Source organism: Apiospora hydei, assembly GCF_038363865.1.
Source record: "Apiospora hydei strain CBS 114990 chromosome Unknown utg000004l_segment0_segment0, whole genome shotgun sequence".
Classification (NCBI taxonomy): Eukaryota; Fungi; Ascomycota; class Sordariomycetes; order Amphisphaeriales; family Apiosporaceae; genus Apiospora; species Apiospora hydei.
In genome coordinates, this window is record NW_027117363.1 from 1,253,115 (window position 1) to 1,277,879 (window position 24,765).

Consider the following 24,765-nt stretch of genomic DNA (forward strand, 5'->3'; position numbering starts at 1 on the left):
GAATCAAAGTCGCCAAGCTGGGGGCTTCTTCTTTCCGCCAAGAAATTCAATGGGAGTGGTTGGACACACGGAGACGGAGCGCGGAAGCTCGCTCTTATAAAAAATATGTGGATAGCAGAGCAGACGCGGGCGGAGAAAGGCTGGCAAAGACGAGAGAAGGTAACGGCAGCCAGCGACGTGAGTGGGAATGACGGTAAGTAAGGTAGGGTGGTGGGATTTAAAAAGGAAATCCTTTTTGAGGGCGACCGCGGTGATGTGATGCCGAGAGCAGTTCTGGTACTGGCGCAGTGGTGGCACGCTCGTTCTTCTCACTGTCGAAATGGTAAGCTTCCGTGTCCGTTGCAGGCACAACCGTGTCCTTTACTCTGCTCAATTGGTGAAAAGCAATTGCAAGGGTGGCTGCTGCTTCGCTGCTGTGCTGCTGCTGCTGCTGCTGCTGCTAGTGATTGACGATGAGCCGAGCAGCTTATGTACTCCATAGGGCCTATACTTTGAAACTACCGGAGAAGCCCCCTGAGCGCAAGCAGAACTCAAGTACCTTAGGTAACCTAGAGTACTCCCAAGTGCCCGCTAAAAGAGCTCAAAGACACGGGAGATACCACCTGGTCCGTCCGGCACGTCCACCCAGCGCCCTTAATTGGTTGGGTCTAGTGGTTTTCAGTGGGTAACAGCTGAGTAAAGAGGGCTGATGCTGAGAGCTATGTGATCCATCTTCTGAACCATCCTCTAATGAATACATTCAACGAACAGTAATGGTTGACCTCTCAGCCTTTCCATTCGCGTTAGGCCTGTCTCCGCGATACGAGTCAAGTTGCATGGGTTACGAGCCACGATTAAGGAGAGGTCCGTCTGTCTGTCTGTCTGTCAGTGTCCATCGGAGTCGAACCACATCGATCAGGTCCTTGAACAAGGCCAGCTGCCGGGGGCACGCTGTCCTCTTTTTCCCACCACAAGCCACAGAGGCCAGGTTAGGGGATGATGATGCTACACTACAGCCACCTCCGCACCTCCCGAGCAATTGGCGAGTCGATGCAAGGTGCCGTGCCGCTCCCAAAATAGAACAAAGAACACCTAATACTTTTCTCTATACTCGAGTGCCTTTTCCCCCAACAGTAATCAGCCTCTAGCAGGAGCCCGTATGCTGATGACGTCTGGTGAGCTTCTCCTCCTCTTCTTCTAGTAGAACACAATATATCCTGAGGGCTGCAATCGTTTCTACGTCATTTCGTGATGCCGCGATCATCAGTCGTGCTTCCTGATGGATGCCGGTGCCTGCAGCTCAGCCTGCGAGGGCCCCGCAATCCATAAATAGTCTGCTATTGCCGCATACTACTAGGCGTCTGCACTGGTTTTCAACTCCTTTTTGGGGCAAGGAGGACATGATCACGAACCTCAAGAGCCCACCATTGATCTGAAGAAGAGGTGTCCCCCTGCATTGCCAACTACACTCCGTACGGTGGAGTAAACGTAAGACATCCATTTACACCCTTGGGACCTCGGCAAGACAGTATGCCAATGCTCTGAACTTAAACAACATTGAACGTGCTCTCGCAGTCCAATTGTTCGATAGGTATAGAAACCCATCTCTATTGCATGGCCTACAGCTGGCAATGCTTCCAGATCATGTGCGAACCAGCTAGTAGCCCTGCATACGATACGATTACGTCTCATCGAATTTTTGCTTCATATTACCCAAGTCTGACAGAACTCAAAACATTGTCATTTTCCCATGTGCCGAACTCTCTGCCCAACCCCGTCTACCCATGAATACCTTAGGTAATCCGAAGTATGTCTGCGCTGCCAGACGCGCATCACGGTACAGAGAGTTACGGATATGTTACTAATACAGAAAGCATATTGTACAATTACTTGACCATGCAACCAAAACGCCTTTGAAAGGCAATGACTAAGGACCCCCATATGAATACAAGATTGATATATAATGACGTTTCGAGGGAGTGAGGGGCGGCCACGACACCAGCAGACTCTGCGGTGGTCGTTGTTGTTGTTGGTGTCATCGTTGTTTTATCGTCCCTGGAGCGTTATTGTGTCCCATAAAACCAGGAACCATCAGATCATGTTGTCGTTCACTTTCTCCGGCCGGTAATCATAGTCGACGCCCCTCCGACAACTGAACGGAACGCCCCAGTTGTTATTATAGTACCGCGGAGGCGGCGAGTTTCCAGGATCCGCGCGGGCCGGCAGCTCGACCGGTGGCGGTATCTGCGGGGTGGTAGAGGCCGCCAGCATGATGGGCGCTCTCGGGTGGTACTGGCTGCTGCTTATGCTGTGGTACGGGTCAGGAACCATTGCGTTGGCGATGTCATCATCATCCTCCTCCTCGCGCGATAAGAGGATGAGAGGAGTGGTCAGAGCAGCAGGAGTAGGAGGACACTTACGAGTAAGCAGCAGTACCATGTGACGGCTGCTGTTGGCGGTGGTAGTGCACCGGTTTCTCGCGCATGGGGCTAATGATTCCGTAGTACGGTGCCTCGGGACTCGAGTATGCCACTACTTCACCCTCCTGTTCTTGCGCCATCGGGTTCATGCGACGAACATCTCTACCGACTGATCTTGATGCGGCGGCGCCTCCTCGCAGAGTCACGGACCGAGAAGACGGCGCCCGCTCTCCCTGGCAGGCAAAAAGGAGCCCCTCCGACCCCCTATGCGGGCTCCGCGGCGGTCGGGCGGGAGGTACTGGGGGCGGTGACGGTGCGGAGCGCAGCGCGATATGGCCCCGTTGCTGACGGACCATGCGCAAGAGCCGCTTACGACAGCCCATAAACAAAAGGCCTGCGATGAGTCCGAGCAAGGCCACGCCGCCCACGGCGATACCGGCAATGACAGCCCCTGACATCGAATCCTGGTCGCCACCGCCCCCATATTGAGACCCTGTCAAGTTTGCTGCGGATGGCATGTACCCGCCAGGTACCCTCGGGTCGGGCCGCGGCATTTCGGTAGGAAATGGCTGCCCTGGAGCAAACTCGAACGTCGAGTTAAGGACATGCTGCTTCTGGGTATCGAGCGTAAAGGTCCCATTCTGTATTTTGGTTGCTAGCTGATTAGCCTCTTTTTCCTTGGATATAATTCCACAACTATACGGTTTCAGTAACAGAGAGAGCAATGCATACTGGGTTAATGACCCCAACCATCGAGTTTCCAAGGCACGATCCGGGTGCAGTGCTGGAAAAAAGAAATGTGTCAAAAAGAGACGAACGAAGCCATACAAGGCTGAACATAATGCGCGAGCAGTGCATTCATCATACCAGTAGAAGAAAATAGGTTCCGTATCGTTGATTCTGACGTCGAAATGGGGTGGCTCGTTCAGGATAGCCTGGACCGGCACGAGGTCGCTGTAGAAGCCTCGTCGCCCGATCTCAACGGTCTCATACGGTATGCATGGATACCCGAACTCGGCGCGGGCGACCGAATGGTTCGTAGCATAGAAGTTGAAACCTGATATGATCAGACATAATGAGTACACGCCGTTGTTTAACTTAGGTGTCACAGATAGAAGAGATGAAAGGACAACTCACGAACGATATCCCCCACATTCGCCGTGATTGATTCTGGCCGGAAGGAAAACCCTGTCTGTGAGTTACACACCATTTAGTCAGGACGTAGGGTCTCAGGATATGGTGTTGACATACTGCTCCAACACTGACCGTGTGGATCGCCGGCGTGACAGCGGTCTGCGTCGCCAGCGAACCTGGCTGAGGAGGATTTGTTTCATGAGCCGAACTCATAGAAACTCTGGCCGCAAAAGCCAATGCTCCAAGAAACAGTCTCATATTGGCGAGTGGGCGAAAAGAGCTCCAAGCCGCAGCTCACATATTGTCAAAAGGCAGGAAATGGCAGTCCAAAGAGACAGAGGGGAAGAACGGGATCAACAAGCATATCATTTTCATGCCTAACTGATCGAGGTGAACCTCAAGTTAGAAGTAGACACACATCATCCCACTGCAAATTTCAGGAGGCTGACAGGGCTGATACAACTTTGGACGCAGAAGCATTCACCATCGTGTAGGTTCGCGACAATACCCTTGAAGGTCATCACCCTTCTTACACAAATCCAGGTGTACACCATCGCCGTCTACCGATATTGGGGGAGATCAGAGACGACTGCATCATCAATAATACCTTGGTAAGCTGGTGTTGGTCCTGGGGACGCCTAAATCTTAAGTACGTCGGATCATCTACCCAGGAGGAAGGATCGATTTATTTCCTGCAGGACATGACTGGCCAATAATACACGCAGTATAAATAGCGAGCGGAGAGGACTAGGTTGCATCGGCAAAAATATCCGCTATGTTGATTCTCGAACGGCGCGGAGCGTGCCTAAGATTAGATGCTTAAGCGCCGGCCGTAGGTTTCCCGGAAAATATTACGGTTCCAAATCTGGTACCACACGGCTTATATAATATATCCAAGAACCAGTGAGATTGAGAACCTGTTTGCCGGGATCAGCTGTGTCACGATTTGGCGCATTCGCCCATTGGGGAAGAGGAAGACACAGCTTGTGCTGCAATCCGTTGTTGTTGGTCATTGTGGGTATAATTTTTAGTTGTTCTATAGAGGCGAGAATACCATTTTGCGGCATCTTCTTCCTGTCCAAAGATTCGTATTTACGACGCCTTCCTAGCTCCATTCCTCGTCCACCAGCCGATTTCAAGTTGATGATGTCTCAAGCTGGGAGGTCTGTGAGCTTCTGTTCCGCGAAAACTTCCGCAGCAATGGAGTTCAGATTCTGTCAAGACTACAGAAGTCAAGACTCTAATTCGATTCGCGTAAAGAGCACGGCGCTTATTGGGTTTTCGGTTTTCCGCCTGGGCTTTGGCCTACGTTTCTTGCAAGTATACCGCTTTCCTGGACCAATTTGCCAAGACACCAGAGATAACACAGCGTGAAGCCAGCAGCGCCGATTCCGACATTCGCGACGACCCACAGGTCAGGCTTATCAGGGGAGGTGCAACGAATTGCGCAAGACCATGCCACACAATCATGAGAAGGTAGAAAGCACCGTGAACAATGGCGGTGCTCCACTGAAGCCACGCGCTCTGGCCCTCCTGGAAATACGCACTCGTAGATGTCGGCGGGAGTCCTAGTAGATACGCCCACAACAGAGTGAGGACGGCGTAGGGTACTTTGAGATCCACGCGTGAGAGCAAGGGGAACATAGTCCATGCACCTAGAAGATTGGCAAATCCCACCCACGCCCTAATGTCTTTGCCGAGGCCCTGGTTGCCAGCAAGGAGTATTGTCATGGGGAGAAGGGGCAGCAGAGCGCTTTTCTCATGGACTTGGTAGCTGAACATGAAGAAGCCCCAGGCCGTGGCAGCGAACGCGTATGGAAGGAGTTCCTTGCGGGGCCGGATGAGAAGTATAAAGTTGGCTGGCGCAATTGCCGCCAGGGTAGCGGCAAGTGAAATGCGCTGAAGTAAGACCGCAGGGTACTTGCGCATCTTGATAACCACGTTGATTGCACACCAGAAGTTGGCAACCTTGTCTTCGAAGAGGCCTCTCGAAAATGGGAAAACTCTGTGAACCATTTGCACCAGTTGCTCGACAACAGGGTAGCAGATTGCATTCGTATCAAGGTATTCCGCAAGCTGCGGGAAGATCGGTAGCGGTGGATGTGGGCCGTCCAGGTCTGGCTGAGAATCGATACCACGACTAGCATCATACAGAGTACCGAGAACGATGGGGAGAATCAGGATCGCAAACGAGATAGCTGTAGCTATGGCGATTGTGGCGAACCTGCCGACATTGATTCGGGGGTATATGCAGCTTCCGAGCAAGAAGGAGAACACAGCTGGTGCATAGTAGAGAGCCATCTGCTTGAAGCCAAGGGCGGCAACGAAGAATACCGCAGCCCACATATGGCGACCGGCCAGCATGCTGGACATGCTCGAGAGGACAAACCCAAGCATAACCGTGTTATACTGGAAATGGACATGGTCAATGAGTATGGTTGCCGGCTGCATGAGGATCGCAACCAATGACACCCAGGCTGTCCACGGCGCCACGCCAAAGAGCCTGCTGTATCTCCTGACGAAGATGACAGCCGCAGGTATGTAGATCAGATATTCCGAGACAATGACGGTCGCCCTCATATATATCTTCAACGTTGGGTCGTGGGAGCCGCGAGAAGCGAACAGCTCGAACCAGGTCGGATCAATGATAGCTCCAATCTTGCCCAGCAGCCAGCTATGGTAGGCTGTCAGAGGCGGGTAGTCGAGACCCCACCATTGGAAGTCGTGGAAGTACCATTGTGAGATGGGAAGCTGTGTCGTAATTTCCATCCAATGTCTCTGGGCTTCGAAGTCGCCGAACATAGGGGGTGTCTGAAAGCCTGCGCAACTATTAGCGATTGTCGCGCAAAGTGCAGTATAATCATCCAGATGTGTGCCTACCAGAGTAACCCCAAAGACCTGCTGCCCATCTAAAGAGGCCAACGGCCATAAGGATTAACGGCAGGACCTCCCATTGTGACACCGAGCCTCGGGCAGGCCAGAGGAAAGCTGCAAGAGGGAACGAAGGTGTTCGAACGAGGGCTTCGGGCTTCGCGATGGCATCGTACGTCGCGGTCTTCTTTGCCTTGCGGCGAGGTTTGTGGGCAGCGGACGACGGCGCAGCCATGGTTCACCGGTGTGTAGAAAAGGTCGAAGAGAGTGTCGTCGGCATCGGGCTCGAAAGTTGTGAAGTTGACCAGGTACGATGCAGCTTCAAGTGCTGGACAGAAAAGCAACACTTGACTTTTAATTACCTGGGCTAGGGTTCAGGTACTGTCTCCTTAACCTCAAGCTAGGAGCTTCGGAAACATGTTCCCAATTCAATTGCTACCTGGAAGCTGCGGGTCATTCCGCGATGTACTTACAAGTAAGCCAGTGCTGTGCGCCCTGTACAGTACTTCCTACCGAGCACCTAGGCAACTAGGGTAATCGTCTAGGTGGCGCCTACATACCTGAAATTTGGCCGGGTCAACAACACTTAGTGAAATTGTCAGCAAGACAGACCACCATTTGCATCAATGATAGCTCTATTAAGACCATATATTTTCTCGGTACTATTGAATTGAGTTGATTTGATACAATGGCTCCAAAGCAGCACTGCGCGTATTGACTCGCAGCCATTTCGATCCCCAGCGTTCCGCTACCGTATTCCAGGGCCGTAACAGCTGGCGTGGGCCAAACAGTGGCACGAGCTTGCCTGGCTTGTTAGCTTGAGAGCGCACTTGGAAGGTGGGAAGCCAAGAAGCGCAGCGATGCCAAGGAACTCAAGCTGGGCTATACAATCACGATGAGGTCTTTCGGCAATAGAGTATTTCTGTCAAGATCCAACTGCCGCTCCTACTACTTTTGTTGTGGTGTACGATAATAGCAACTTGAGACCTGTATTATCTTCATTTTCCATATCGACCATGCCTTTTCCTTTTGTGCTCCCGACGACTTCCTCCTTCTCATATTCCGCCAGCTTCAACTGCGAAACCCACCCCCTCACTGCCCCTCAATGCTAGCACCCATCGCGGGGTGGTAAGGGATGCCTTGAAGAAGCACAAGCGCCTGCCGCCCGCCTCCCAAGCCCCCAATCTCCCGTCTTTAGTCAACAGCCTTGACAACTACATCCCCTACCTGCTGGCCGTGGATGCCGGTCTCAGCCAGCAGCGGTCACTGCATGAAGCACACGATGAAGCCATCGGGGTGACCCTGGCCTCCACTCCCAGCATCGAGTGGAGACCCACCATCTCCGAGAGCGCCGTGCCCGGGCGGGAGACCGCCCGCGTCAAGATCCAGTCGCTCGAGTACGAGCTGTTCTTCACCCTGTCGACCCTGGGCTACACGCACAGCCTGCTGGCGCGCGCGGCCCTGCACCCGCTGTACGTGACGTCGGGCGCGCACCTCGGCGCGCAGGAGCGGACCACGGCGATCCAGAACGCGGCCAAGCACCTGCTGGACGCGGCCTCGGTGCATGACTTCCTCGCGCGCCGGGCCGAGGCCCACGTCACCAGCCCGCCCTGCGCGGACATCGCCGCGACCACCACGCGCGCCCTGGCCTCGCTGGCGCTGGCCGAGGCCACGCTCCTCGCCGTCCTCAAGGACGACCCCTACCCGGCCGTCGTGGCTCAGAACCGCAACAAGAACGACACCGAGTGGATGTACAAGGCGCCCGACATCCCCAAGGTGCGCGCCCACCTTTTTGCGCGATTGTGCTTGGCTGCCGCCGACCACGCGGCCCAGGCTTCGGCGCTGGCTAAGGCCACGACGAAGGGGACGTCCAAGCTCAACGAGGGACTGATACGCTACATCGAGGACTTGCGCATGGCCAGTCGGGCGCGGGCCTGCCGATTCTTCGGCATCGATGCGGAGTTGTCGGGCCAGACGGGCACGGCATTGGGATGGCTGCAGTGCGGCCTCCAGGAGCTGGGCCACGAGCCCAAGGAAGCCAAGAAGGGACTGAGTCTCAGTCGCATGAAGAAGGAGTGGTCGGACAAGCGAGAAGATAAGAAGGTCGAAAAGGGCTCTGGATGGGGTGCTGATGCCGGCAAGCTAGAGGAGACACGGGTGATCGAGATGCTGGAGGAGAAATGGACCAAGATGAACGATACGGTAAGAATTGATGGATCTTGTTTGCGTACAAAAGCCCCAAGTTTACTAACATCCTCACAGATCATGACACAAACCGTACCATCTCCGGCCTCCTTATTATCAGGGTTGCCATCTGGCAGAGAGATCCACAGCATCAAGCCCTACGAGGCACCGAAACTAAGTGCACAGTCTCTAGAAGCGATGAGGGCTCCACCGGACAGGATTGACGATTACGGCGAAGACCCTCTAAGCTCCGACGACGATGAGAAGGCGGCCAAGATTCCTCCCCCGGGTGCGTTTCCGGGTACGCAAGATCAGTATAGAAGTGAGAGTACTAGGTCATACTACTAGATCCAAGTTATATCGGTTGTAATTTTGAAGTCTCCAACTACAGTTGATATGTCATATTGCTGTTGCATCTATCTGATTATCTAACTGATGTCACAACATATGGTCGATTGGTACGAGGTGCTATCTCCGGGATTACGCCATTTTGTTGACGCGCGGTCCTCCTGACTGAAGGAGTAGGTAGAGAAGGCGGTGGTCTCAGGGGCCGCGGGAAAGAGCCAGGAAGAGGCAAACTATGGTTAGATGTAGGAGAAGAACGTGGAGGAGAAGGGGGTAAGTCCACTAGGGCCGCAGTGGCAATCGCTTCCTGCTCAGCGAGCCATCCCGCGATATCCTCGCCGCCGTTGTCCGTCTCGTCCGTCTTCATCTCGGCGAGCATCTTCTCTCGCTCCTCGACCACGACGTCGACCCACTGCAGGTGCGCCCTCCTTTCCTTTTGGAAAGCCGCGCGCTCCTTCTGCGCCGACTCCTCCAGCCGGGTTTCGGCCACGTCGAGCGACTCGAGCCGAATGTCGCGGCCGTCGAGTACGCGATACTGGTACGTCTCCCACTCGCCGTCCATCCACTTACGCCACGCCGCGAAGCCCTCGTCATTTCGACGGCGGAGTGTCTTCATCAATTTCTCGATCTGGCGTTCCGCCACCGTATCTGCCGCCACGGTCTCTTTAGTTTCTTTCTCCTTGCCTTTCTTGCTGCCGACGCTGAAACTGCGGTAATGCGTCTGGAGCTGCGCATGGTACTGCTCCTCGACCCGGCGCTCCTCCTTGATGCGCGCCGCGAGCTCCTTTGTCCAGCTCCTTCTCGCGCGCCGACAGCTTCGACACCGCACTGGTGCGGAGCCTCTCGCGCTCCATCGCATTCTTCTCGCCGAGCGCGATCCGGGCCGTGTGGGCCTCATACTGCAGCTCCGTGGCGCGGCGCTCGAGCTCCTGTATTACAGCGACGCGCTGCAGGGCGTGCAATTCCTCGAGGGCGTCGCGCAGCTTGACGAACTTGGTCTCGACAGCGGCACGGCGGGCCTCCTCCCGCGCAATGCGCTTTTCGAGCTCGCGGCGCCGGCGTTCGGCCTCTCGCCGCTCCCGCTCCCGCCGCAGCAGCTCGGCCTTGCGCGCCTCCTCGCGCTCGAACTCGGCCACGAGCCGCACCGCCTCGGCGGCCTCGGTCTCCTCCTGAGCCTGCCGTACAGCGCGCGCCTCCTGCCGGACCCGGGCCGCGTTCTTCACGGCGGCTAGCTGCCCCATGGTGCAAGCACAGGTGCGCCAGCGCGCGCCGCAGACGTAGCAGAACTGCGCGCCGCAGCGGCACGTCATGTGCTGGCAGGCGTCGCTGTGCTCGACGTAGGCGCGGCAGCCGACGCAGCGCTTCCAGCCGGCCTCCTCGGCCAGCTGCGTGGTGCGCTGGACGTCGGTGTCCTGCGGGCAGGTGCCGCCGCCGTGGTGCGCGGCCCGGCACAGCGTGCAGGTCCGGTGGCCCGCGGGGCAGCGCGCGACGTTGAGGGCGCGGTCGATCTGGGCCGGGCGCAGCCAGGCGCTGCACTCGGGCTGGTGGCAGTACACGCGCTCCGAGACGGGGATGTTCCACTCTTGGGCCCGGCGGCGGTACCGCTGCTTGAGGTCTTCGTCCGTGACGGCCAGGATGGTCGGCTCGGGGACCGGGTTGAGGCAGCACTTGGGCGGCCAGTGCTGCTCGTGCTCGCAGGCGGAGGTGATGAGGCGCGTGAAGCAGTCCTGGCAGTAGTTGTGGCAGGGTGCTTTCACCATCTCGTCGGGATCGAAGTCGTCAAGGCAGGATACACATTCGCTAAAGATATGGTCAACTCGAAAGAGTGGCGCGTGAAGATCAGCGGGATATAACTTACACTTGTTCATTGTGGATAGAAGATTCAGCATCAGTGCTGTTACCCGGTGTGCTTTCGTCTCGGGGCCGGTGATCGCGGCCCTTCCCGACCAACAGTGCGTTCAAACGTGCATCCAGATCCAGACTTGATGCTGTGCTATATCGAGTACGTGAGGAGGAAGTACTGCTGGACTCGGCTTTGTCGCTGTTGTTGAGCCGTCGCAAGAAGCCTAGGAGCGAACGCTTGATTGATTTGGGGGAATAGGGGCTGGTCGCAATAGACCGTGCTTGTCTATTGTCAGTCTTGTCCCGGCAAAGGTGACAGAGGCGGAACCTGATGGTCGAGGGCTGGCTTCGGACGCCGGAGTCGTCAGGTCTGTTTGTGACCCATCAGTACTCGGTGACTGTTGAGCAACCTCTGGTGCTACGCTTTCAGTCTGTTCTGTCTCGACGGCTTCCCCTTCCGTCTCATCGTTCTCGTGTGTGAAGGCTTCTGTCTCGGCTTTGCGCACCGCCTTTTCGACTATACGAGCTTTAACGTTCTCAATAGACTCTTTCAGGAGTGTTTCGATGATATCGAACTCCAAGTGGTGAGCGTCAGTCAGTCCTTGCGGTGGCTCGTACTGTGTCCAGTCCACCGGGCCTCCAGCCTCTTCTGTGTCATCGTCAACAGCAGATGCTGTGGTCGGAACCGGCTTTCTAATGATCTCCTTCCCCTTTCCTTTCCATCTTGGCTTATCTCCCTTGGGAGCCTTGGTTATTGCGATTGCCGGAGCATCTTGGTCGTCTTGCTTGGATGGAACCAGCAGCATGTCAAACACCTTATAGGCGATTAGTGTAGCGGCGATTACAGCAAGATCGCCAGCAAGGTGTAGAGAGTCGGAGCTCATGTGTGAGGGCCGACAGTTCCATGTACAGTAATTGGAAGTGAATTACCATTCCCCGCCGCTTCGTTTGATGATATTCGATTCGAACTGGGCCTGGGTGGTTATTAGTTATCTCGAGGGTTAATCCTGAGAATCATACTCGAAATAAGGAGTACCATCTACGAAATGGGCGACAATCAATACTGCAAAGTAAGACAATCTGGTCCGCTTTAATATATTTATGTAAACTGAGAATGAGATGTTCGGGACAGCCGCAACCCAATTCTGACACTTGAGCTGGTTTGCACCAGATCTTTGGTCATTGCTGCCAGAGAGCCTAATACTGAGTCTCAGCCGCACCAGGCAGGCCGGCGCTCAAGGCATGATGGTGAGGAGAAGCCCACTTGTGATGCAGCCCCGGTCACCCAATCCAGCAATCAGGGACAAAAGTCAAGTCGCAACTTAGCCCCCTTGTCCTATAATGATTCCTTCCGGAATTCTAGCGCACTACTCGAAAGTGAGCCTTGCCCAGAAGTGGTCACCGGGCATGACCCCCCTTTAAGCCACGCTCTGGGCTGATTGGCAAGTCAAACATGTGGGAGCTGATGGTGGGGAAAGTCACCTTGTTCAATGTGCTCGATGGACCTTGGTTTCATGGACGTTTAAGACAAGCTGCCTGATAAGGAGAGGCTGTGGAGGATTGTACACAAGCAGACCGTGGTGGCCGTTGGTTTGCTGTGGTGGCGGGCGGTGCAACACAACAACAGCTACTGCGCCGACGCCAGACCATGTGCATGGCTGACCTAGCGTGCTCCCCCAACCTGTCAGCTGCGTTGAAGCATTCCACAACGGAAAACAGCCGCAATCCTGCAAGAGAAGCCTTGCAGTTGCCGATTTTGCCGCCGAAAGCCTTGATCCATCATGTATAGAAAGCCATGCCAATGGTCATAGTCGCATATGGACGTTTTCTTTTACCGTGCAAACTTATAGCCTCAATTCGTCGTTCCAATGATATGGCCTTGGGATTGCGCCCGTACCATTCGGGGTCTTTAAAATCTACTGGAGTCCACCAGTCCAATCACTTATTAGGTAGGACGAGGCATAGCAAGTATGAGCTCATATTCAGAACCCGGTCTACACGGTCTCGCTTAAAGCTTAGCGGTATCCTTGGCAAACTCGACCGTGTTAGTGCAAGTGCCCACAGACTCGAGTTCAACCTCGACCACATCGCCGTCCTTCAGCCACAGCTTCGGTTCCCGACCCATACCAACGCCAGACGGCGTGCCTGTGAAGATCAAGTCTCCAGGCAAGAGTGTGTGGCCCTTGCTGAGGAAGGAGATCGTCTGCTTCACATTGAAGATCATATCCGCCGTGTTCTCCTCCTGGACGGTTTGCCCATTGACTCGTGTCGCTATTTTCAGCGTCTGCGGGTCCTTGATCAGGTCGCTCGAGACGATGCCCGGTCCGTATGGGGCCCAGCCGTCGAAACCCTTGCCGAGGGACCACTGGCCACCACCACGCTTGATCTGCCAGTCCCGGTGCGAGACGTCGTTGCCAATGGCGTAGCCGAGCACGTAGTTGAGAGCGTCGGCCTCGGACACGTCGGTGCAGCGCTTGCCGATCACGGCGACGAGCTCGCACTCGTAGTCCAGGCCGGCCTCCTCCTGAGCGATCTGGTGCACGGGGATAGGGTCTGTCGGCCCGGCCAAAGACGTCACCGGCTTGTAGAAGAGCACCGGGTACTTTGGGATGGCCATCTTTGACTGTAGTTCGAACGTTTCAGCAAATGGCGATGTCAAGTTACTCTCGATTGGAGCGGGAAGTGGCACGTACCTCGTGGGCATGCTTCTCGTAGTTCAGCCCAAGACACCGGACTGTCTTCACGTCATCCAAAGCGAGAGGCGCCAGCAAGAGACGCACATCGGCGACCTGGTCGGTCACCTCGTGCTTGCCGAAGATATCGCCCGTGACGATGCGGGCCTGCCGGGTCTTGGCGATATCCGTGACACCACGGGGCAGAATGGCATCACCGTAGTAAACTCTGCCATCTCTGGCGAGGAACCGAACGAGACGCTATAGGTCGAGGCAATTGTATTAGCATACGATCTGTATGAAGTCGACATTGTCACGGGCTTCCCCCAGACTCATCGGCAACACACGAGACGAACGGGATCCACCGTAAGCCGAGGAGGGAGGTACTTACAGAGAAAGAAGGCATGACGTCGGAAAGAAGATCAACAAATGAAGAGAGAGCAGCAATCCAGATACAATATCCTCCTATAGTAGTCGAAGATGCAGCCTATTTTCTCAGGGCTATATACTGTATGCGTTTACATAGATCAAAAAAGAGCTATTTCGGACATTCGCCGCAATCTCTCCTCGAATGTCCAATTGTAGTTGTTTTAGTCGTAGCGGGTTAAAGTACGCGGGCCATGGCTACTGCTGCTACCGACTCCCCACTTCGGATACCCCACCCCAACCCCGGTAGTTTATTATTAACCGTCTTGCGTGCTCTGGACTTCCCGTCCTTACTCCTCATCAGTTGAGATAACAGGCACGCCGGTGTCGCAGTGTTCTCTCAGTGTCTGTTTGTCGTTTGATCTCAACTGTATCCAACTATTTCCACTTGTGGTCATTTTGTTGAATAGAACCAAGCAGTTTTCCTTCAAGGAGTATTCTGAAACAGCACTGGATCTACGCTCACTTCCAAGTTGTGACTGACTACTGCCTCCGCCATCCGCCAAGCGTACACGATGTGATCAACCGAGGCTCGACTTATCATCCTTCTGGGCAGGCGGCCTTTCACGTTTCCACGAAGCGACCATAACCAACTTACTAGTTTGCCATTACTGCTTTTTGATAATCATTTGGGCCACCAACCTAGTTATATATTTGCCTGCGATCGCCTCATCCAGAGATTCCACCAATCAGGGTAGGTCGACAACATAGCTCGTCAGTATAAATCAGCCTCTGGATTGTGAAACTGGCGGACACCTGCATCATTACGGCGCAGTCACTGACACCAAGACGCTATCAACGATTATGTGGAACAGCTATGGCTGTACAGCCTTCGAACTGGGTGAAATATGCCTCCCTACGGGCACAAGGCAGATCCCTAAAGCATGAGGCCACCTCAAAAAGGCTTCGGTGATCTATTTTGACGATGGCGCAAAGCGGATGCTTCGTTCCGCAGCTTTGCACAGAATTGGGCAAGTGGGTGAAGATACTTGTGGTTCGGCAAACGAACGATAAGAGTATATATATCGCTCCTACAAGATAACACACCGTTGTAGAAATGGCACGAGGCTCTCATGGGAACCTGGGTCTGTGGCGGAGCGCAGGGCATAGTCCTAGGCAGAAGTGTTTCGCTTTACGTTTCCTACAACTCGGCGCTGACACGGAGTTAGCTATTTCTATGGAAAATCGAGTGGGTTCTAGTCCGCAGCGTAATAGTAAGTGTAAGTGGACATGGCCAGAACCGAATACCCATGATCAATCCTACAAGTAGTACGGATTTTAGTCAAGGAGTCCGCGAGCTACGAACCGACGGCCGACAAACCCGACGCCGCTTCGCGGAACCTAGTGCCGGGGATACTGCCAGCAACTAATGCCGCCAATAACTCCGCAGTCTATCCCCTGGTTCATGATGGATTGGCTCTCTTCATGATTTCGCCTTTAGTCACCCAAAAACCCCGACAGCTATTGATCCATTCTATATGTGTTTCCGCAAACTGCAATTCAAGTAATGCGACAAGCGGCATGGCCAAATCATGGAGAAGAGGAGTCTAACTCCATCAGAACAGGCGTCACCCGCTTATCAGATCGCAACCAACATAGCTGTAGATCATGCTAGATCCTCCGCGGAGTGACGTGCCAACTCCGGAAGGATTACCAATCGACTTGCTGCAGGACAAATCGAACATCATCCACCAACCACTCAGCGTAACATGCTGCGTCGCCAAGTATTTGACTTTTTGCTGCATATCTAGGCACAGGTCTGGCATGGTTTTTGATCACAAACAAAGCCGGACTTTTCGGCTCAAATGATACTGCGGTAGGCGCGAGAATTGCGAGTTTGTTCCGTGGGTTGACAAATCGTCACAAACAGACGGGTGTGGGATGCCATCAAAGAGATACTCCTGTACTCTTGTCTGTATCAATAATCTTCAGTGTTCCCTGAAGCTGTTAAGACCATCTAAGCAGCATCTATAAAGACTCGTCCATCCGACCGTAGGTGCTGTAGATCAAATCATCATCAAACTCAATCGTCTTGAAGCAGGTGACATTCCAGAGGACAATTCCAACCCAATCCCCCAAATAATACCTTCAACGTCAACAGCAATGGAGACCGTACTCGTAGTCGGTGCGACCGGCAACATTGGCACTTCTGCGGTTACGGCTGCCTTGAACTCGAAGCGACAAGTTCTGGCCGTCGTTCGGAACCAGAAGTCGGGCGAGAAACTCCTCAAGAACCTCGGAACATCTGAAGGGGTCACTCTGGTTGAAGCCGATGTGGTCTCTGACACGGGAATACGGGGTGTAGTCGAACAGGTCCGGGCTGGGAAGTTGCCAGCGTTCCAACACGTATTCACCTGTGGTAAGCTTTCCCTCCTCCTGCTACTACCTACTAGGTAATGGGCAAGACGATTAGCTTATACTAACAAAAACTGCTATCAAGTTGGCGCCGACTATATCCCAGTTGCTCTGCAAGACATTACCACCGCTCAGCTTCGCGACAACATGTCAAGGGGTTTCGAGTCCAACTTCTGTATGTTGAGCCCCCTACTCTCTCTCCCTCTGTAAGATCCCACCTCACTGACCACAACAATCTCGCAGTCGCATACCGGGATACCATCGGCTACCTACTGGAGCAGGGAAAACCTGCGACCTACACCATCTGCACCGGAGCCCAAGGCGACTTGGGGCTATTCCCCTTGCCGGCCATGACGCAAGGTCCCCTGTTCAGCATGGCTGCTGCCGCCAGTCGGGAGAATGCCGAGACCAATGTGCGCTTCAATGAGATCTACCTCGCCATGCGCGTTGAGGTCGACGAAGACGCGAAGCAGCATGGCGTGACGACCGCTTCCGAGTTCGCGGCCGTGTATGAGGCCATTATGTCTCGATCCGAGATCCGCAGCTCGCGTGTCCGGGTCTCGACCGATGCCGACATCAAGGATCTCAAGTACGAGAGGAAGTTTTAGCTGTTGTTGGATACTGGGTATACTTCAGATACAAATAATAAATACATGATTTTAGTTTGTAGTATGAAAGTTACCACACACTGTAAGCGACACGAAAATATGCCCAGTAGGATAAACATTACACCAGGGCACTGAATATTTCTGAATGTGTACAGACCGACCGATATGGCATGGCGGGAGCAGCGCTGTCGCCATCAAGGGGATAGAGAAGAGAAGTAAAAAAAAACCGAACTTTGGATCTTTCTGATGCATGTAAGTAAAAAATGATCAGGAACGACAAAAAGAGAATTTTCAATTCGTACTGGAGTGGAGCTACTGGTGATCGAAACCAGGGCCTTTCGCAGATTTGCAAATGCAAAGCGAACGCTCTACCACTGAGCTATAACCCCAATGTTGATGTTTGAAAACCGCGTTGTCCAACACTCTAACTTTTGGAATTCCAATCCCACCTGCAGACACTGTGGTGGGAGTCGAGTCTTGACGGCTCAGGCGGTCAATTGCTTGAAGCCATGCTATTGGTCCCCGATTGGAAGGCGGTAAGGAGCCAAAAAGTTACCGGGCGGCAGAAAACATTAGGGACCCCACCTAGCTCGAAAAAAGTTACAGGCAAAGTCCCAGGCCCAATTAGACGGCGTTCAAGTGCAGTAAAAGTCGACCTGCGCAACGACTTTTGTCCAAATACGCAACCGAGCATCAAGATGGCTCCACGGTCGCAAATGAAGCGCAAGGCTTCCACTGCTGCGGCAGAGGCCGAAGCTGCTACCTTTTCCGACGATGAGTTCGGCGATGGCGTACTGGAGGGTGTGCTCTCCGACGACTCGGAAGACGAAGAGAACAGCGACGACGAGGCCGAAGATGTCGACGGAGAAGACGAGGAGGACCTCGATAGCGACGAGGTGCCGTCTGAACCAGATGTCGACGAGAAGGACGACGACGAGAACGACGGGCCCCGGTACCGTGTCGAGAAGGACGCCAATGGCGGCGAGCGCTACGTTTACGACGAGATCGACCCTGTGTACGACTCTGACGATTCCGACGCGCAAGATCCGGAAAACACAATAGGAGATATTCCGTTGAAGTTCTACGGTATGTCTACACCTTTCCTGGGGGTTTACAAACCTCAAGGTCTTTAGGCTCACCTGGCGCTTCCACGGCTCGTCAGGATACCGTTGTTCATGTTTGCTAACTACTTGTATTAGATCAATACCCACATATCGGTTACAACATTGACGGCAAGAAGATTATGAGGCCAGCTTCTGGCAAGGCTCTTGATGCCCTCCTGGATACGTAAGTCACTCCAAGGGCGTATAATCTGGTCGCGGGCATGATCCTAATTAATATTTCAGTATCGAGATCCCCAAGGGCTGGACCGGCCTTACCGACCCTGCCACTGGCAAGCCCCTGAACCTAAGCCGGGAGGAATTGGAGCTTCTACGCAAGGTTCAGATGCAGGAAATTCCGGAAGAGGGATACGACCCATACCCCGAGTATGTCCCATGGTTTACTCATGAGGAGGAGACCATGCCTATATCGGCAGCACCCGAGCCCAAGCGCCGATTCTTGCCGAGTAAACATGAACAGCAACGAATCATGAAGATTGTTCGGGCCATCCGTGAAGGACGCATACAACCGTACAAGCCTCCGGAGGAACGGGAGCAGGACGAAGATGAGGAAGAAGAGATGTACGATTTATGGGCGAACGAGGAAGCGCAACCACCACATGTGATGCACATCCCGGCCCCGAAGGTGGCGCCACCAGGATTTGATCTGTCATACAAGTATGCACTCCCTTTCCCGCTCGCTGCTTCTGTACATGTAACTAACGGTCACTCTTAGCCCTCCCCCTGAGTACCTTCCCAGCAAAGATGAGAAGAAGGAATGGGAAGAGACAGACCCTGAGGAGAGGCCGAAGCCATATCTGCCTCAAGGCTATGACGCTTTGCGCAAGGTACCTGCTTACGATACATTCGTGAAGGAAACCTTTGAACGGTATGTATTTCCACCATTACGAACTGGGATCCAATGCTCACTAATTTTTGCAGGTGTCTCGATCTCTACCTCGCCCCCCGTGTTAGGAGAACACGTCTGAATATCGATCCGAACTCGCTGCTTCCGAAACTTCCCCGCGCTGAGGAGCTGAGGCCATTCCCTACGGTTGGTGCTGTTGAGTACAACCACGGCACCAGAGTTCGCTCTTTGGCAGTCGACCCTACCGGCCAATGGGTAGCCAGTGGAGGCGACGATGGTGCTGTAAAGTTCTGGGAACTTCGCAGCGGCAAGCAGATGGCCAGCATCCGTATCAGTGCTGACGAGCCTGTCAACGTGGTACGATGGCGCCCTGGAAGTGCTATTCTTACTGCTGCTGCAGGCCAAGACGTCTACTTCATTATCCCGCCTATGCTGGACCAAGAGGTACAGCAGGCGAACCGGGCCGCACTCGACACAGGTTTCGGATACGCAACCAATGGAAAGCAGGCCACCCTGACCAGCAACGGAGCTCGCAAGGACCCGCCTGGTACTTGGGCCCGTCCGGGAGCCCGACTCGAGGACCAAGGAGTGCTTCTGAAGATCACAGTACGTGCCGACGTGAAGGTCATAAACTGGCACAGACGTGGCGACTTCTTCTGTACTGTGTCACCTACCGGCAAGCATTCTGCCGTAGCGATTCACACACTGTCTAAGCACTTGACACAAATCCCCTTCCGTAAGCTTCCGGGCTTGGCACAGACAGCTCAGTTCCATCCTTCGAGGCCGCTCCTATTCGTCGCCCTGCAACGAACCATCCGAGTTTACGATCTGCAAAAGCAGGAGTTGGTTAAGGCCATACAACCCGGAGCTCGCTGGATTTCGTCGTTCGACATCCACGCCGCTTCTGGTGACCATTTGATTGTTGGTTCCTACGATCGTCGGCTGCTCTGGCATGATCTTGAGCTGTCTGCCCGACCCTACAAGACAATGCGTTTCCATCCCAATGCCATCAGACAGGTCAAGTATTCGCGCAGCTTCCCTTTGTTCGCGGATGCCAGTGACGATGGTACAATCCAGTTGTTCCATGGACGTGTCCACAACGACCTGATGACGGATCCCACGCTGGTGCCTTTGAAGCAGTTGAAGGGCCACAAAGTGGTCAATAATCTCGGTGTTATGGATATCGACTGGCACCCAACCAACCCATGGCTGGTGTCTGCCGGTGCCGACGGTATGTGCCGCTTATGGGCATAAGCTCATCAGACTGTCGTACCTTGTGCTGCCTAGAGGGATATGATGTAGCCAATAGAAAAAGGGGTAAAACGGAGTCATAGCGCTTGGCGTTCATTGAGAAGAAAGCCTTCGAGCTTCATGTAATTCAGGATTCTTCCCATTAAACAGTTACGATTGATTTTTTGGATTCACTTTGCTACGATTTTGCTTATTGGTTTGGATTATGCCAACGCGGTGATCTTGACCCTCGCCTCACTTTGATGCCCAATGTTTACGGGCCATCCTAGCAAACGCGTCTGATTTGCCACTTGATGATCCTCTTGCGCTAGGCTTTACCTAGCCTGTGTACATAAGTTAGGGGCGAGCCCAGGTGCCCTGCAGGTATCTTTGTCTGGTGTTGGGGCACTATTTTATTTGCTACTGATCTCTACCAGACTCTACTCTTAAGCTCCGCGTCGACACTTCCAGCCCCTTTTCATACCATGCGATCCACGCCGTCAGCGAACTTGTCGAAGAGCGCCAGATCGACCGCCCCGCCCATGGCCTTGTACCCGGCCGGGTTCAGGTGCAGGTAGTCGCCGCTGTTGTACTCGTCGCTGAGCTGGTCGGGCCGGGACGCGTTGCGCACGAGCGCGTCGAAGTCGACGACGGCGTCGAAGCGGCCGCTGTCCCGAATCCACGCGTTGACCCGCTGCCGCGTCCGCTCCCGCTCCGGGTCCGAGTACGGCTGCAGGCCCGGCGCACCGCCGCAGAAGGGCGTGATGGTCGCGCCGAAGACGGGCAGGCGCGCGGCGTGCAGGCGGGTCAGGATCTGGTCGTACGCGGCGATCAGGCGCGTGCCGACGGCTTGTTGGGAGGCGGGGTCGGCGACGGCGGTGCCGATGTCGTTGACGCCTTCGAAGAGCAGGACGTAGCGGACGCCGGATTGGCCCAGCACGTCGCGGTCGATGCGGGAGAGGGCGTTGGGGCCTAGGCCGTCCTGCAGGACGCGGTTTCCGCCCGCGGCTTGGTTGAGGATCGCGATGGCGGCGGTGGTGGATGGTAGGTGGGCGTTTAGGCGCGCTTGGAGCTGGTCTGGCCACCGGTCGTTCTGGTTCTTGGTGCTGCCGCGGCCGTCGGTGATACTGTCGCCGACGATGACAAGGGCGCTGGTTTTGGGGCGCGGGAGCCAGGCTTCGAGGGCAGAAATGAAGTACCAGTGGTCCGCGCTCTTGGTGGTGGCCGCCTCGGACGAAACAGCATCGGCTGCGCTCACGACGTTCCCGGGCGCGAAGTACGATGTTGTTCGGCTGCCCGGGTGCGACGTGATGAGGTTGGTCGTCTGGCCCTCCGCGAGGTACAGGGAGATCGTGATGACGGCGCCCTTCTCCACGGGGAACTCGATCGGGTCCGTGACTGCGAGGGCGCCCATGGGAATGGTGTAGTTGGCGCTGCTCCCACCGCCCGAGAAGGTCAGCGTTTTGACTGTGGATGGGTCGATGGCCGACAGCCCCGTCGCGCCGTTCTTGTTGGCCGGTAGCGCGATGGTCGCCACTGTGATGGGCAGATCGGAGCCGCCGAAGGCGTTGGAGAGGCGCAGGCGGATCGTCTGGGCACTCAGGGCGACTTTGATGGTTTGGCGGATTGTGGCGTTATGAAAGACGACACCGTTGGCGTTCTGGTCAGGGGCGGTGTCAGTGTGAGTGCTTGTTATGGGGAAACACCCCCTATTTCATCTGGAGAGGCATGTCGGGTTCTCTCTTTCTTTCTCTTCCCACTCACATATGGTGCTGGTGGCAAGTTGGCCGGCTCAGTGAGCTGTGGCATCGTTGCCCATATCCCCGTCCAGTGCTTCTTGCCGCCCTCCTCATGGTTGGCATGGCCGTCGGTGGTGGCAAGTGCTGCGACGCTGTTGAGAAGCAGTGGCAGGAGGAGCGTGGGCCATCTTGAGATATGCATTGTGGTTAGCCGTATTGACGAAGCTGGAAGACGAAGATATGAGATATCCACGCAAGTCGGCCAGTGTCTACGGCATCAAGTGGTAAACTTGCACCCACCAGCTCAGGGCATGTATTGGGCGCAATCACATCATATATTAGTGCCTTCTGTTTATATTGTCCACCGCTTGTTGCATTTCCCCTCATCGCAAGCGAGCCCTCATCCTCTACTGCTGGTCCATCGACTATCACGGGTGTTCTTCCGCCGAGCAATTGGCATAAGCTGGGGTAACAGTGGCACCCCCCTGTGCTTTCTTTTCCCCAAGTTGGGGTAAAATTGGGGAAAAGTCCAGACCCGTTCCAATGCCCTGGTCGAAATGCCCTGGTCAAGTTTCCGAATATTCTCTATCGCTGGGTCATCGATTCTTGTGTATTAGCCTAAATGGCGGCAAGAATGTCTTCCGTCACTGCGACTCCATGAATCGCATCGCGAGTGCGGGGAGGCGACGGAAAAATTAGGACCCCAGGTACGCGAGAATTGGGGAATGGGAGTTGGAGAAAAAAGGGACCCGACGGGCTGGCTTCTTCTTCCTTTTGGCTGTTCTTCTTCCGACTTGGGTTCCTGTCTGTATGTGGACGAGTGTCTCCATGGGTGCTTGCTTTTCCGGCTGCTGCCAGATGGTTTCGAGTACTGGGCTTATGACTATTCTGGCCGTTCAATGTATCCCATGAGATCACAGCATTATAAGGGTTAAATACAAGCCAACATGGTTCAGCGTTATATTTGTAACGACTTTGAGATGAAGTCGATCTCTCTTATGAAACATTGGGATCGATTACTCTGTGTACCCTGAATCAGAAAAGGCCTCCCTCCCTTGTTAATCCCGACCCTGTAACGTCGTCACCCCAGATCGTTTTGACTATTGGGTAGCCAAGTTGGCCAAGTTGGCCGAATTCGAAAATGCCAACATCAAATGAAGAAAACGAAAATGAAGCATTAACTCCGTACATGTCCAAACATTCTAATCATGAAAGAGACTGGTTTCTCTAATCAAGCAACTCCTTCCCATGCGTTGCTTTTCTGTTGTTTATCGAGGGGTTCGTCCATACACATCGTACATCGTATCATAGTCATTCCAGGCTGGTTCGGCAGGTATGTCATAGAACAGGGCGCCGGCCCCGCTGATGTTCTCGGCGATGCGGTCCTGTCTCTCGTCCGGGGTCGAGACGACAACCCAGGATGTGTCTGTTGCTTGGCTCCGTGCAGTTCTGGTCGCATACGTGCTATAACCCGGGCCGGTGGTAGCGGCATCGGCAATGGCATACGGCTGGGCACCCGGATTATACGTGCCGGAGCACCAATTGGAGAAGTTGGGGTAGTGTTCATGGCCGCCTTGCTCATGGTTGAAGACCTCGAGCGTTTCCGGCGTCAGAGAGTATTTGGCGGGGTCTTGCGCCTGCATGAGGGCACATTGGGCAATGCCTGGGCGGCGGCCACTCGGGGTGCGGTTGGAGGTGCTAGTGCTGGTGCGGGCAGAGCCTATCGGGTGTGCACCCGTTTCTCTTCTTCCAGACATGGCCATGCTCTCCAGTTCCTGGGCAAGTTCGTCTGTGGGCTCGTTTAAGGACCCGGCGGTTTGCCCCGACGGGATGTTCTCTTGTATAAAGTGCGGAGGACGCTGTCGGGTGAACTGGTCCTCCTGGACGGTGTGCCGGGAGCTGCGAGTCGAGGGCCGCTTCTTGTAACAAGTGTTATACACAGACATGTTGAGTCTTCAGATGATGAGACGAGATACGAGATATCTGAACAATGGTGGTTTGTAGTGCTTGGGGTGGAACGGAGACCGGGCGAGGTTGTCTCAAAGGGAGCAAGCAGTGTGTAAGTTGCAACTGCGAAAGATCGTATTGCTGTACTTCAAGGCGTGCCGAGCCGCCCATCAAAACACAGAACAACGCAGAAGGTCTCTGGGGAGTATACAACAGGATGGATGGTGTCGAGGAGGGGGTTTTGCAAGCGACAGCAGGAAAGGCTTTATATCATACGGTGCGCGTGTGTTGACCTTGAGCTGGTACGTCGAGCTTTACCTGTGTTGGGTAGGACTTTCTATGTCCATGGCAGTTAGATGTCAGTTGAGCAATGAGCTTCCTTCTTTTTCCTTTCTTTTTCTCGAAATACGAGGCGGTAGCTCCCATCGTCCTAGACCGCGTCTAGTTCCGGGTTCCCTTGGGCCCTTGGGCAAGTCAGAACGTTCAATGGTATACTGACCTGACCACAAGTATCCAACGTTGCACCAACCTTGGCAGTCCAACCCTGTCTAGGTATGGGAATACAAAAGTCCTAGGTACTCCAAAAGCGACTTTCGGTTTTGACGTTCGCCTCACTGGCATTTGCGGTATTTTCTCGGGCCTGCTCTGCTTCTGGGCATGCGTCCGGAAAGCTCCCCCGCAAAGTCCTGCTGACACGGTTTTTATGGATTCGAATCGGGGGCCGAAACCATAGGTAAAAGGTGTAGAATCCCTGGGTATGTAACTCCCAAGTATTCGTTTTCCTGCAGCATGTACACCCTTGGTAGACGGTACGTGTACGTCCCTGCATATTCGACCGAACTGGGTGACTGACACTCTTCAGTACATAGGGTTGTCGTCATATCATATCTTGATAAGTCTGGTATTATTGTGGAAGAATTGCCCGCGGCATCTTCCCACTGCAACCCCCCAAGTCACTTGTCTCAGATCGCATACCATATGCGGCACGTTAGCACCAGGTCGAGCACCTAAATGACCGAAAACAACGATTTCGCCGACCCAAGTA

General features: G+C 54.4%; 9 protein-coding genes across 9 annotated transcripts; 3 read left to right on the top strand and 6 right to left on the bottom strand.

Annotated features, from left to right (window-relative positions):
• Positions 1-2,070: 2,070 nt before the first annotated feature.
• Positions 2,071-3,791, bottom strand: PG997_002912 (uncharacterized protein; the record flags this gene model as incomplete). Its single annotated transcript, XM_066807227.1, has 5 exons — positions 2,071-2,394; positions 2,450-3,095; positions 3,267-3,456; positions 3,537-3,591; positions 3,651-3,791. 5 exons carry the CDS (start codon positions 3,789-3,791, stop codon positions 2,071-2,073), a joined length of 1,356 nt encoding a protein of 451 aa, XP_066670845.1.
• A 1,047-nt stretch (positions 3,792-4,838) lies between these two features.
• On the bottom strand, positions 4,839-6,639 carry PG997_002913 (dolichyl pyrophosphate Man9GlcNAc2 alpha-1-3-glucosyltransferase; the record flags this gene model as incomplete). The annotated part of the gene is made up of 2 exons (XM_066807228.1): positions 4,839-6,352; positions 6,414-6,639. The coding sequence occupies 2 exons, from the start codon at positions 6,637-6,639 to the stop codon at positions 4,839-4,841; spliced, it is 1,740 nt and encodes a 579-aa protein (XP_066670846.1).
• PG997_002914 (pH-response regulator protein palC) lies at positions 6,569-8,936 on the top strand (the record flags this gene model as incomplete). Its single annotated transcript, XM_066807229.1, has 3 exons — positions 6,569-6,650; positions 7,603-8,606; positions 8,667-8,936. The coding sequence occupies 3 exons, from the start codon at positions 6,569-6,571 to the stop codon at positions 8,934-8,936; spliced, it is 1,356 nt and encodes a 451-aa protein (XP_066670847.1).
• An 80-nt stretch (positions 8,937-9,016) lies between these two features.
• PG997_002915 (E3 ubiquitin-protein ligase ARI4) lies at positions 9,017-11,659 on the bottom strand (the record flags this gene model as incomplete). Its single annotated transcript, XM_066807230.1, has 5 exons — positions 9,017-9,166; positions 9,217-9,714; positions 9,758-10,733; positions 10,792-11,056; positions 11,104-11,659. 5 exons carry the CDS (start codon positions 11,657-11,659, stop codon positions 9,017-9,019), a joined length of 2,445 nt encoding a protein of 814 aa, XP_066670848.1.
• A 1,124-nt stretch (positions 11,660-12,783) lies between these two features.
• On the bottom strand, positions 12,784-13,853 carry PG997_002916 (uncharacterized protein; the record flags this gene model as incomplete). The annotated part of the gene is made up of 3 exons (XM_066807231.1): positions 12,784-13,398; positions 13,469-13,708; positions 13,839-13,853. The coding sequence occupies 3 exons, from the start codon at positions 13,851-13,853 to the stop codon at positions 12,784-12,786; spliced, it is 870 nt and encodes a 289-aa protein (XP_066670849.1).
• A 2,123-nt stretch (positions 13,854-15,976) lies between these two features.
• On the top strand, positions 15,977-16,836 carry PG997_002917 (uncharacterized protein; the record flags this gene model as incomplete). Its single annotated transcript, XM_066807232.1, has 3 exons — positions 15,977-16,232; positions 16,314-16,403; positions 16,472-16,836. The coding sequence occupies 3 exons, from the start codon at positions 15,977-15,979 to the stop codon at positions 16,834-16,836; spliced, it is 711 nt and encodes a 236-aa protein (XP_066670850.1).
• A 698-nt stretch (positions 16,837-17,534) lies between these two features.
• Positions 17,535-20,058, top strand: PG997_002918 (uncharacterized protein; the record flags this gene model as incomplete). The annotated part of the gene is made up of 5 exons (XM_066807233.1): positions 17,535-17,922; positions 18,036-18,123; positions 18,183-18,614; positions 18,673-18,825; positions 18,879-20,058. The coding sequence occupies 5 exons, from the start codon at positions 17,535-17,537 to the stop codon at positions 20,056-20,058; spliced, it is 2,241 nt and encodes a 746-aa protein (XP_066670851.1).
• A 454-nt stretch (positions 20,059-20,512) lies between these two features.
• Positions 20,513-21,975, bottom strand: PG997_002919 (GDSL-like Lipase/Acylhydrolase; the record flags this gene model as incomplete). Its single annotated transcript, XM_066807234.1, has 2 exons — positions 20,513-21,694; positions 21,799-21,975. The coding sequence occupies 2 exons, from the start codon at positions 21,973-21,975 to the stop codon at positions 20,513-20,515; spliced, it is 1,359 nt and encodes a 452-aa protein (XP_066670852.1).
• Positions 21,976-23,041: 1,066 nt separating this feature from the next.
• On the bottom strand, positions 23,042-23,719 carry PG997_002920 (uncharacterized protein; the record flags this gene model as incomplete). Its single annotated transcript, XM_066807235.1, has 1 exon — positions 23,042-23,719. One exon carries the CDS (start codon positions 23,717-23,719, stop codon positions 23,042-23,044), a length of 678 nt encoding a protein of 225 aa, XP_066670853.1.
• Between the last annotated feature and the right edge of the window lie 1,046 nt (positions 23,720-24,765).